Source organism: Misgurnus anguillicaudatus, chromosome 19 (genome assembly GCF_027580225.2).
Source record: "Misgurnus anguillicaudatus chromosome 19, ASM2758022v2, whole genome shotgun sequence".
In the NCBI taxonomy this organism is placed as follows: domain Eukaryota; kingdom Metazoa; phylum Chordata; class Actinopteri; order Cypriniformes; family Cobitidae; genus Misgurnus; species Misgurnus anguillicaudatus.
The window spans coordinates 14,898,587-14,912,657 of NC_073355.2; the positions used below are offsets into that span (position 1 = coordinate 14,898,587).

Below are 14,071 nucleotides of genomic sequence, written 5' to 3' on the forward strand. Positions count from 1 at the left end.
GGATATGGTTACCTATATAAACAAAGGGCTGACTGTTTTTATGTAAATGTATGTAAAGGGAATAAATAAATTAATCTTGTCCCTTGACTGTCTTCTGTCTCCTTTTCTATATTTTAGAGACAATTTTGTTCACAAAACTGATAGAAATCTGACAATACCGACGTCATCATTTGTAAAAAAAAAAAATACTATAGAATATAGCAAATAACGTTTTTTTAAACTGTAAAAAATGCAGAAAGTTTTCTTTTAGGGTTAGGTTATATTATTTAGCGTATAAAACAGATAAAGTGATAAATAAGCAAATGTCATCAGTCTTTCTCCAACAGTTATCTCTTGCTTTGACAAAGGAGAAACTGTTTAATATCCCATGTCTGTAATACTTTTTTGTATCGTTTACTCTTGCTCTATAAATGTTGAACGCGATTGGTTGAACGCGACGTCACGCTTGTATGTGCACGCACTCCGAGGTGACAGAAAAAGCTGATGAAAAGCGTCATAGCTATGGATGACAGACGTTCAAGGATAGACACGGTCTGGAAGTCAGCTGCGTAGGGGAAAATTTCTACCACAAGGTCAAAGCTGGACAGCAATCAGGTCTAACACTAATATAGGTAACTGCTTTAACAGTAATGACATTTAAATAGCTGGACTTTTCAATATTAAATGTTCAATTCTAAATATATGTAGCCTAAATAATGACCATTGGGTTTTTTCGGTTGATAATTTCTTTAATGTAATTACACTGTAAAAAGAATAAGCTGCTCCACTTAAAAATCTGACTTCAATTGGTAACACCTAAAATATTTAAACATTTAAATCTTTAAATAGTAACACTTATAAAGTGAGAACATTTAAGTTGAAAAAAAACTTCAAATTTTAGGCGTTACCGATTGAAGTAATTTAAGTAAAGATCCAACCTTTACGTTTTACAGTGTAATAAATTTAGCTGGTTTATGCTAACACCTATTCTTAAACCACACACACACACACACACACACACACACACACACACACACACACACACACACACAACGATTATATTATAGTAAAAGTGTAGTAACCATATTATTTTAGCATAATGATTACCATTTGTAAATCATGATTTTACTGTGGTTTCTCTAGCAAAACCAGAAGTAATGTGTTATCACCATGGTTTTCAGGATGGTTTAGGGATACTTAATGTGTATGATGTAAATGCAAAGTTTAGTAAGGCTGCATTTGACTTTTAAATTCCTCTCCTTATATGTATTCTCCATCCTCCTCCAGTTCATATGAAAACAGACGCAAGATCCAACTACCATGCGACTTAATTTCTATCATTTTGTGTTTGTTGGCGTGTTACTGATTGGGTATGTAAATCCTTTTTGAAAATATTGATCTAATTTACACGTTTGATGAATAGTAAATGTTATACCGATAGATACTTTATTGGCATTAAGGCTGTTTAGGAAATGAGATGTGATGGGCTCTATACAAATCTGATTTTAGGTTGACTATCAATATCAGTATTGTTAATTCTCAATACACTTTCTACATCCACTACACTGAATTAATCGAACAACAACAGATGTTAAAAGTAAAAGGCATAAACTGAACCTCAGATTCTATTGATTCAGTGACAAACTGGACTCCTGAAGCAACTTTGTTTGTTTAGTGCTTTTCTCTATCAACACCACATTGTCAAGAATTTTTAATGAACGAACTCAAGTGCAGTCACAAATAGAAGAAACACTTATATTCATTAACAACAAGAAACAAAAGCCCACGAGGGGGCAAACAACAAGAAAACGAAACACGAACAGGACTATACTATGTAACACTAAACAAAAACACTGGACTAAACTATTTAGACTTATCTTGACAGGAGCAAAAAACAGGAACTCTACACAACAGGAACAGAGCAAAACGAATGTAGACAGAACAAAGAGCACAAGGACTTTAAATAGAGAGAACTAATGAGGGGAACAGGTGAAAATTATAACAATTAAGGGAGCGGGTAAAAAGTGACGCGACACGGGATATACATGTTCAAATATAACTAATACAGAGGCCACACATTTCCCACACAAAACATGGTACTGTCAGAACTCTGCCACAAAGAGTAGATATAATACAAGACAAGAGTCTGACAGGATCCTGACAAACATAATGTCTTTGAAATACCCTTATTTGTGGGCTAAGACATTTTTTATTTCTAAGAAAATATAGACCCCTTCACGGTTCATGTCACAGGCGGTTCCCACTGCGCATGTCGGGGTCAGAAAAGCCATTACAGCAGATTGAGTTGCGTATTATTCGCTATCGTCAAAAATGCCTACTTACGTCGTGGGCCATGAAAATCGCACCAGGTCTTCCGTTAAGTTTTCGCGATTCATGCAGAATCTCAAAAACAAAAAAATACAACATATGCGGCTGCAAGCAATTAACGTGCAGACTGGAACAATGCAAATATCAAAGAGGCTTGTGTTTGTAGTGCTCACTTCATTTGAGGAAAGTCATCATTTTTCAGCCCTGTTAGATTAAACTAGAAAGCCTAAATGGCAGGGGTTCTCAGAGTTTACATTCAAAGGTCCAAATCTGAATTCTCATCATTTACATAGGTCCGGAAAAACTTTATGTAAATCATTTGTTTATATAACAAATCAACACAAATAGTTTGGGAAAAACATAAGTGTATTTTGCATTTAAAGTTAAAAAAATAAATAAATAAACACAAGAAATATGCCAAAAGTAACCAGGTGCAAAATACAGAGCAACCTAATTAGAGAAATGGCACAGTTTGTTCTCCATCAGATGCATAAACCATGGCAAAAAGGTGTGGTTGGTAGGCAGAGACACTGGCCAAAATTAGGGGTGCACATATATATATTGGCTGATAATGCTTACTATGCTTCTCAATGAATTACGGTGAAATGCCGCTACATCCAAAAGCCAGGGGGCGCTCTCGGGCAGAAACTTAATATGCGCTGCAGACGAAGAACCAGACACACGCAGCTCCAGGAAATGTCTTAAGGATATCTTTATATTGCTGTTCTTCAAACCTTTTCAGGTATTTTCATGATAATAAAGAATATGTATAGTGATTATGTTTGACGAGTGTTGCTTTTTCAAATGCATAAACGACTCAAACCAACAGTGATTTCAGATTGATATGGACTTACTGATCAAAAGCCGTAGTACATGAAGTAGCTGTGCATAATATCTGGGTGTGATGGATACAGCGTCACACAGGACATTTTTAAATAACTTGTTTTATTTTCGGACCAGGAATACTCTTAAATCTAAAAAGAAATAAATGAAACAAATGGTTTACAAGTTTAATATGCATTTGTAAAGTAGCATATGCACACATTTAGCAATCACATAGAAATTAATGCACTTGTAAAATGAAGTGGACGCAGGTCCGGATCAAGTTCCCGTTGGGTCCGCTCACTGAGTGGCAAAAGAGTCCGAATTTGTGTACAGTGTGAAATCAGCAAAAACGTGGGGGAAGTGCGTCTAAATGGGAAAAGGCTGTTGTGCAATAGACTGTACTAACAGATAATGAGGTATGTATAAATGTTGGAAAAGGCAATGTCTGGTCACATGCCAACGTCTACTAAACGCAGGGGGGTTGACAAGTTGCTAGGGTTACTATCAAGTCCAACTAAATGGGCGAGCTCCGTGAATTTAGCAATTTAGTGATCTCATGGAAAAGTGACGTCAATGCATACCCTTTATAGGCCAAATGTGCCTCACAAGCCCTGAAAAGTGAAGGCAAAACGTCTTGATCGCCCCCCAGTAACTGGTTCCAGTATAGGTTATAAACCCCGCCTCCCCGTGTTATTCAATGGGACTTGAGACCAAATAAACAATATAATTACACTTCAATTATCTTTTTTCCAAAGCTGGTTTCTGTCATTTATTGTAGTTTTTATCACGCTGGTGTAAATTCAAGTGTTTGTTTTTAAAATAAGTTTGTTTTCAGTTAGTTATTTATTTAATGCTATTTAATGCGTGGTGTCACTTCATGATTGACAGCTATGATATGCGCATTCTGCGAGGGCGGGGCCTTGCTTTCGCGGCTTTACTTCCTGCTCACAACTGCGCACACTGAAAAAAACAACTTGTAAAATTTACTTTAAAAAATCCTTGTAACAGTTTGCACAAACTTTTTTTAAGTAAAATTTACTGCTTTTTATAAGTAAAACTTACCTACTAAAATCAAATAAAATGTACTTAAAATTGCATGATAAAACATATGTTAAATAATTAATTAAATGTTACTTAATTATTTTATTTAAAAGTTAGATTTATTTTAATCGTTTAGGTAAAGTCTATTACGTTGTTTTTTTTTAATTGAAGCATTGCTGTCCTAATAATATTAAATAAATCGTATTTTCTGATTGTTATTTTCTTTAACACATTCCTATGGACCTAGTTATTTTTAGTGTTATAAATGGCATTATAACACAAAATTCATGACTGACAACAAGTCAGTCATTAAATAAACTTGATTCGGAACAGAAACGCACACAAACTGTGTTTCTGACATGCATTATCAGCTCTGTGGAGAGAATTACAATACAATTGTCACGGCTAGTCCATGACATGTTTTGTGTATGGCACTGATCCGTCTCACCTGGACTTTCATTGACTCATTACGCCAATACACCACACCTGTCATTTGTTTAATTGTCTTTGTATTTATATGCCTTTGTTCTGTCACACCGGTTGCCGGATTATTGTCATTGATACCCTGTCTGTTTTCTGTGTTGCTGTTCCTGTGTTCCTGCATTCACCATGTCTGCCTCGTGTTTTTATTATTAAATGTTATTTATTTTGAACCTTGCGTTTGCGTCCTGTCTCACTTCCCGAGTCATGACAACAATGTTCTGAACAGGGTTCATGTAAAGAAACACTGATCACCTGAACGGTAACTTCACAAAATTATTATTTACAACAAAACAACATCAATAATATAAGAGCTTAAACATTTATGACATTTTGCTAACAAATATTTAAGTAGTTAAAGTTCTTATCAGTTCTTATTCTGTGATAAAGCTTAAAAAATAAAAATATTCAGGCGCAAAGAATTGTGGGTATTCCTTACAACATGTGCAAATAAATGGTAAAATTAACTAAGATTTTTTACTTGAATCTGCTAAAGTTTTTGACTAAAATGTACTTAATTATTTTAGGACTATGTGCAGTGACTATAAAACAGTTAATACAAGATAATACAAATTACTATTCCCACACAGTTCATTTTGAACATGAATTAATTGTGTATTTATCATCATTTTACTTAGGAAAATCTAGTTCTCAATAAATGTTAATATTATTATGTAGAAATTATGAGAGTTAATCTAATAAATATTACTACACCAAAAAGTTTGTTTTTTCAATGCAGGACTGGTCCCTAAATCCCTACTGCACAGACTCAAGACCCAAGATGTCAGCGCATATCGGGACACTGGTGGCTTCACTTTTCACCAATGAAAGAGGGCGAATGGGCGTCGTCCATCTTTTTTTACAGTCTATAAATCACACTGATCCAACAAACTCCAAATGACGCGTTTTTTGGCGTATGTTGGGTCAGTGCGAAACCAATAATGGCATTTGTTGGATCACAGTAAATGAGTCTGTAGAATTTTAGGGTTTGTTGGAGTTGGTTATTGTTGAACAAATGTGAAATGGCATTATGAAGAGAAAAGAAAACCATGTTATGCATTCATGACAGAGTAATTCTCTGATTCTCTGTAGTGCAGTTCTTTGAAGTTCTCAACCAGCAACAGACCAGACAAACCCAACAGCTTTTCCCAACCTAGGTTACAAAGGTTACAATGCAAAAAGTTTTTTTCCTGAGGAAACCAAATATCTCAACAATGATGGAACTTTTGAAAAAGAAAAGGCACTCCTCTCTTCTGCTGAACATCCAAGTAAACAGACTACTGACTGGTTTATCTGTGACTATCTAGGTGTGTTGGTTTGTCATTAGACTCACCATTCACTCTTATTGTTATTATGTCTCAAATTATACCCTCTGATATTTTTTCCATACAATTAAAGCAAATGTTAATTTATGCTATCAGTCCCCAGAGTTTGATTTTGTAGGTTCCATGGAAAAAATAATGTCACGTACATTTTAAATGATTTAAGTTATTCAATTTTATATATTTAAAGTGATAGTTCACCCAGAAATGTAAATGCTGTTATCATTTACTCAGCCACATGTTGTTCTAAACCGGTCAGTGGCAGCCTGTGCCTTATTTGTGTTTAGTGCGTCATGAGAACCTATGTATCATGTCAAAATATGTGCCTGCTATACACTCTAAAAACAAACGGTGCTATATAGCACCAAAAGTGGGTATTTGCTCGTAATCATGGAGGAGCCGTTTTTGGTGCCATGTGGCACCGGTGAAGCACCGGTAAAGCACCTGTGTAGAACCATATAGTGCTATGTAGAACCAAATGTGGTGCTATAGTGGTGCTATATGGCACCTATATGGTTCTACACAGGTGCTTCACCGGTGCTTCACCGGTGCTATATGGCACTAAAAACGGTTCTTCTATGATTACGATTTCAAATCAACAGTTTTGGTGCTATATAGAACCGTTTGTTTTTTTAGAGTGTACGCATCAAAAGGGTTCATGATAAAAGAGATGCTCACAACTCGCAGGACACTCACTTAACACTAAACTCTGATTACACATGAGATTGCCCTGCAAGCAAGCCTACGATGGTCCCTTATGCAGGGCCAGCGCTAAGGGGCCAACATTTCGCCAGTGAGCAAACCTGCGCTGGGCCTTTAGGCTATGCCCATTCAGGGCCTTCATAGGCTTACTTGCAGGGTAAGCTATCTAGCAAATGCGAGCGTCTCTTTTATCATAAACCCTTACGAAGTGTCTGTAGCAGGCACATATTTTGACATGACGCACAATGCACATAGGTTAAAATGAAGCACGGAACACATATTTTGACATGACAATTCATGTATGAGTTTTACATGCATACTTCCTCAGAAAAGAAGTCACGAGCTGCCCCTGAAACCTGAATGTTTTTTTTATTCTGTTGAACACCAAAAAAGGAATTTTGATAAATGATGTGTATGAAATGTGCTATAGAAACGAACTTGCCTTGCCTTGGTATTTTGATAAATGATGGGAAGCACACAGTAGTAGACTGTATCTATTGACTTCCATAGTAAGAATAACAACCCAGATAGCATGCAAACCATTGAAACAATGTTAAAAACAGTTGATTTGTCAATGTTAACTGCATTGAATCAACATCAGGTTTGCACCCTCCATTAATATTGAAAAAATATAGAAATTTCAACAAACCACCATTATTGTGATCAGTCTTTGCTTTAGTTGAGTCTTGACTCTGGATATTCACTAAGTTAAATCTTTATTTTCTTCTACTCGGTTGTGTAGTAACACATGTGTATCGGAAATGAAAGATGTGTTTCAAAGTTAGGTTGAAACTGATTGCTTTCTTTGAAGATGTCAAGATTATATTAAATTAAGCTGCTTAACATGACTATGTTGATCTATTTTTGACTATTACAATTATTCTGGTTTGTAAATCCACTGTGACAAGATAAGCAGAAAAACTGCTGACACATTCAGATATCATTACTCATCCTACAAATCTCAATAATCATCAAACAAATTCATATAAAACGATCAACTGCAATGCATGCTGGGAGTTATAAATTAGTTTAGTACTACCATGATACCCAGCATGCATTGCAGCATGAAGCTTTCTTTTGTTGATCGTCATTCATGATGTCAGAGATAGATTCAGTAGTTTAATCTTCTTAATGTGTTTTTATAATTCTCAAAATAACAGACCTGCCACTGTTTCCAACTAGTACCATAATATCAACTTTTGCAAAACTTTAACAGTATTTCATTGATATAACTTGTATGTCTACAAGAATTAAACAACTTGATAACATTACATCTTTTTTATTTGCAATAGCAGATGTACTTTAAAACACTGCTTCAACAGCCAAAGAAAACTTGACATTAAAACACAAGAGTAAAGGGCCCAACTAAAGTAAACACTGATCACGATAATGGTGGTTTGTTGAAATTCCAATATTTTTTCAATATTAACGGAGGGTGCAAACCTGATATTGATTCAATCGTATTAACATTGACAAATCAATGATTTTTAACATTGTTTCAATGGTTCCATGCTATCTGGGAAATACTATGAAAGTCAGTGGGTACAGTCTACTGTGTGCTTCCCATCATTTATCAAAATACCAAGGCAAGGCAAATTTGTTTCTATAGCACATTTCATACACAGAGGTAATTCAAAGTGTTTTATATAGAAATGAGAAAACAATCTAAGAGAAAAAATAAGAGACATATAAAATCACAATAAAAACAAGGATATGCTGGAATTTTAAATAACAATTCAAATAAAATAAAATAAAATAAATGTAATTTATAAGTTTAAAATGTGTTAAAAAATGTAAAAATATAAAGCAGCACTTTGCTCATTCAGTTAAACAGTTGTTTTTTTAATCTTGTCTACTGTTGAAGCACATTTGATCTCTTTTATAAATCTGATTAAACTAAAGACTCTTCGGAGATATAGAGGATGTCATACTACTCTATAGGTACTCCAGATTAATATCAGAAATGCAGAAACAGCGTGTGTTACGTGAGCTTTAAATGAAAAAGCAAATACTTAAAAAGGAAAAAACTAGCAAGCAAAAAGTCAAGGGTCAAGAGTCCAACTAAAACAAATACTAATCACAATAATGGTGACTATAAATGAAACAAAACATCAACATCTAAACCTAATAAGTGAATTGTGTTTTCTACAGCAATATATTTACTGAACATTCAGAAATAATGTTTTATAAAATAATAAAATGCAATGTTTCTCTATCATTTACATAACAATTAAACAAGTCAATATAATAAACAGTTGTTGTTTTAAACATTGTGTGAACATTAAAACATAACATTGTCATAACGTTTAAAAATGGTCAAATGTAACATTCCTCTAACGTTCAGACAACACAGAAACGTTCCTAGAACTTAAAGAAAACTGGACACTTTTTACGTTGGTAGAACATTTTTGGGAACCTTGGGAACTTTCAGGGAACCTTCTTAGAACTTTTTTCTGCTAGCTGGGTCTGCAATCAATAAACATTGTTAAAATGGAAGTCAATGGGGCAAAATGGCCACAAACCATATCCTGTATGAGGGAGAAAAAAATAAAATCCAATGCTGCACAAAAACTAAAAATGCATCAAAACCAATGTTTTACTAATCTTTGACATGCCCAAGACTGAAAAAGGTGAAAAAAATCCAGTCAACAATCACTTTTTATATTGAAAATCAGTCATTTGTGTTTTTTTCCATCAAATAAGTGACATCACTTATGAACTTGGCAATTAAAGAGTTAAAATCATGGAATTTTTGTAAACATTTGGTAGTTTTGATCAGTACTGATGTACTGTTAATCTGTTGATTATGCAAAAAAGTAAAAAAAATATTAATCCGATACATTTTTATAGCCATTTAAAGCGTAACTAAACCCCTGGTCAGAGCCTGACTCCACCCACTGGCAATATTTGAAAAATGCGAGAAAAGTGGGCAGACCCCAACGGAGATAGAGGGGACGAACTAAGCTCGTACCAAGCATGTGGTGAGATCGCAACAAGGGCGCGGCGAGCCCGAACCTGCCCACGTCAAGAGCCACCCCTTGGACCCAACATCCAACAGGAAAATTCAACTGCAGTAGCCACCGTTCAACCTGAAGAGGGCAGCACTCAGACGTTTTTACACCATATATTGTACTATTGAAACACTTTATATCCAAATGTCAAAAACTCACCAAAATCAATGAACAGCACTAATAAAGCATCATTCTTACAGATCATTAACTAAAAAAAGTTGGTTAAGGGTTTAGTTACTCTTTAATTTAGTGGCCTTTTTTGGCCACTAACACGAAAGGGTATTAGAACAATGCACAAGGGTTAAACTCACCAAATTCATTATGAGGCTAATGCTGAAAGTTGAGACTGTCCAGTAGTATTTCTTGCATAAGTTTTAATTAGTTTTAGGACTGGGAAGTTCCGTTCACCCGAAGCAGGAATAATATCTGCTAAACATGTCAATAAACACAGCTGCCAGATTTTTATAATGAAGGAAATCAAGGATTTCAACAGGATTTTTGCCTTCAAAATCAATCATACATTACAGTCAGTTGGGAATTGTTCCCAGTATTTTTGAAACAGAGGGTCAATCCAATCAAATGACGCAAAAACGCTGACATCATTGTATGCCTTCTAGAAGGCTCCGTGGACACCAACTTGACATCTGATTGGTTAATGTAATAATTTAATTGCCATTTACCTTACGCTGAAGGCACCAGCACTGTTCGCTTTGAAGGCCTAGGCAGATTTCTTTGACCCTGGCAACACATGATGTCCGCCGCTGGCTGAAATATGATTGGATAAATGCTCTATCATAAATATACACTACTGGAAACAGCATAACTATGGAAGCATATGGGTAGCTAAATTCAATTTAGAATGTAATATGCAATATGACAATGCAATATGTAAAATGACAATGCATTTCTGTATTTAAGTTTACATTTTCCATGCTTTTATGTGCAATCCTTGGTGCAAAATAGAAATGAAAATGTAATACTTTAATTTACATTTTCCATTTTCTACAGTCCTGTTTTAAATACATATTTTAATGCTTTAAAAGTTGCAAAATTAAAATGGAAATGTATTACCCAAACTGATATAATGTGTTTCACATTGTCAAGCAAAAACTGTAGCAAAATTATCATTTAAATGTAAATTTCCCTAAATGCATTTACATTTACGGGTGGGAAACTTGGGATTGCATTTTCAATTACAATGCATGCAATGGATGTAGCAAAATTAAATTGGAAATGTATTAGCTGGATTGATTAGATGTGCTTTACATGGTCAAGCAAAAACTGTAGCAAAATGATCGTTTAAATGTAATTTTCTCTAAATGCATTTACATTTACGGGTGGGAGACATGGGATTGCATTTTCATTTACATAGCGCGCAACGGATGTAGCAAAATTCAATTGAAAATGCATTCCGAGTTGACCACGCCCCCTCCCTGTGAATCACTGCGTCAAGGCGGGGCCAACAACTCCCATTGCCTGGCCTCTCACGTGGGAAACATGGCGGCAGCAGGGCTGATTGAGAGTGTTATATCTTGTAAAATAATGGAAAGAATGGTCAATGACAGACTGGTTTACTGGTTAGAAACAAGAAACCTTTTACATAGTTATCAGAGTGGTTTTAGGAAAGGGAGGGGGACTATGGATCCAATAATTGCTTTGGAAGATTCAATAAGGAAAGCGCAGGCTAATAGGGAAACAGTTTTGGCCATATTTTTTGATGTTGAAAAGGCCTATGATATGGTATGGAGGGAAGGTCTTCTTATTAAACTAAGACAGATGGGAATTAAGGGAAGAATGTTCCAATGGGTTAGTAACTTTTTATCTGGTAGACGAATTATAGTTCAAATTAATGAGGAATATAGTACTGAATATGTAGTTGAAAATGGTACACCTCAGGGTAGTATTATCAGTCCAATATTATTCTTGATTATGATTAATGATGTTTTTAAAAGCGTAGAGAGATCAATTAATGTGGCATTGTTTGCAGATGATGGGGCTATGTGGAAGAGGGGTAAAAATGTTAACTTCAGAGGCGATTCTAGGGTTAGAGCTTTAGGGGTGCTGAGCACCCAATGAGCTCCGCTGCCACCACTCGCTCTTTTTTCCTACAGAAACCAATAATATGTCTATTGTAAGTAAAATAGCTATCATTTTAACATTGGTTCAACTAACTCCAAAATAAAGATTTTTTTTGGAGACCTTTCAGGCATAAAAATGGGTCAGGGGTGAAAAAGATGAGAAGAATATTACCCCTCTAGGGTCCGGGAGCATGCTCCCCCTTAGAATTTTTTTAAAATAACATATTTTAAAGCATCAATCTGATGAGTTTTCAGATGCATTTTTTTTGCCAACCTTTTTATTTCTAATTAATGGCGAGCTAGCACATTTTTGCCATTAATGCCATATTAAAGTCTCAGGACAAAAGGTGGGCTACAGTAGCAGTGTGAGCATGGTTTTATGTGAATATACAGTGTATCGTTTTAAGCCTTTGTCAAAATGACAAATCTCCTAATTTATAACATTTATGCCTACAACATATGGTAGGTTTATTAATAGTTTGTTAATTTGCAGCTTTTCTTTTAACAGTCCTTTAATTGAACCATTACCTTTACTATATGTCTAAAACAAAACACTTGTGACTCCTGCACTAAGGGTTAAAAACGTTATCCCCTTCATATTAGTCTACATGTGACAAACTAAAAAAATATTTATTGTCTAGTTTGATAGTCAGACAGTTAGTGATTTCACACACAACTTACCGGTATCCTACTGGTGGTATACAGTGATATGTAGTTTGTTTTCACTCTGTTCCAAACGCCATGTTTTCATGAAGACTGACCAGAAAAGACGCACGTGATGTCATGTTTACATGACTCCCGATAGTTAAAATAAGTCTCAAATTAACGATAAATCATACAATAAACTTTAACAACGGAGACACACGTATGCAACCACCCACTGAGACGCACTGCATGCGTCTTGCGGAAGAACATTGTAACCGGCGCTACTTCTCTCCGTTTAAGTATATGGACGAGTCACCCAGGTACTGTACTACTCCGCAGCCCGCGGGTACCCGCCGGACTAAAATAATCCGAAAATAAACACTTATAATACGTGTACCATGGTGATTCATTATAAGACAAAAACACGGCTTGAAAGATTGATTCGTGATGTACTCGCTCATTATAAACATAACGTAAACATTTTGTAAGATTTGAACAAAAAAGTTGCATCACAACACAACTGATTCTCACTCTGCGTGTGTTTCGCGCTGAATGACGGACGGGCTAAAGCGATGCAGGTACAGAGAAGTAGAAGAAGAGGATGACACCATTTGCTAAGCGGGGAGATTTTCATTTTCTACCTTATTATACATTTTAAACCACAAACTACGGAGTATGTTTTGGACATTATTTAACCTGGTCAAAGACGAACGAACATTTTAGAATAATTAAATTTCTTGCCCCAAGTTTTAGGGGTGCTGAGCTCCTTTTTAGGGGTGCTGAAGCACCCCTAAAAAGGGGCTAGCCTCGCCCATGGTTAACTTTATTGTGAAGAAGATGCAACAATCAGTGGATGTGGTCCAAAAGTGGGCCCTTGAATGGGGATTTAGAATATCCATAGATAAGACTAAAACAGTATTTTTTACCAGGAGAAATATTCCTCAAGATTTAAAACTGAAGATATATGGTGCAGATTTAGAAAGAGTTGATTGTTTTAAATATTTAGGTTTATGGTTTGATAAAAGGCTTACCTGGTCTGTACATATACAGAAAATGATAGAAAAATGTAAAAAAGTGTTAAATGTGATGCGATGCTTGCGTGGGGTGGATTGGGGGGCAAATAGACCAGCCTTAAGAGCTATTTACATTGGCCTCATTAGGTCTGTATCTGACTATGGATGTGTAGCTTATAGATCTGCAGCTAAGTCTCTTTTAATGAGATTGGATGTAATTCAACATAAAGCATTGAGGCTATGCTGTGGTGCTATGAAGACTACCCCAGTTAATGCAATTCAGGTCGAGATGGGTGAAATGCCTCTGTATATCAGGAGGGATCAGTTAACGCTGGTTTATTGGGCTAATCTTAGAGGGCAAAATGAAGATCATATAAGTAAAACATCTTTAAGTCATTGTCAAGAGAGAGAGAAGTCCAAAAGTGGAAGTTTTGGGTGGATTATATTTCAAAAGATAAGTGAAATTGGTCTTCAGTTGATTAATGTGTGTCCAACAGTGTCATATCCAACAGTTCCATTGTGGATATTGAGAAATCCTGAAATTAATTTAGATCTTTTAGAGTTAAAATTGAGTGAGGAAATCAACAGTGGAATAGTAGAACATTATGTTAGAGATGTTTATAGAGACAAAATGTTGATATTTACTG

At 35.4% G+C, this 14,071-nt stretch overlaps 1 protein-coding gene across 1 annotated transcript in view; it reads left to right on the forward strand.

Moving 5' to 3' along the window:
• Nucleotides 1-432: 432 nt before the first annotated feature.
• The window catches only part of LOC129431223 (histo-blood group ABO system transferase 1-like), a 47,303-nt gene continuing 33,664 nt past the window's right edge, over nt 433-14,071 (forward strand). Inside the window, exons 1-2 of the mRNA XM_055189001.2 lie at nt 433-611; nt 1,267-1,349. Of these exons, the coding sequence (XP_055044976.2) occupies nt 1,300-1,349 (50 nt within the window). The 5' untranslated portion in view covers nt 433-611; nt 1,267-1,299. The remainder of the gene's footprint in view (nt 612-1,266; nt 1,350-14,071) is intronic.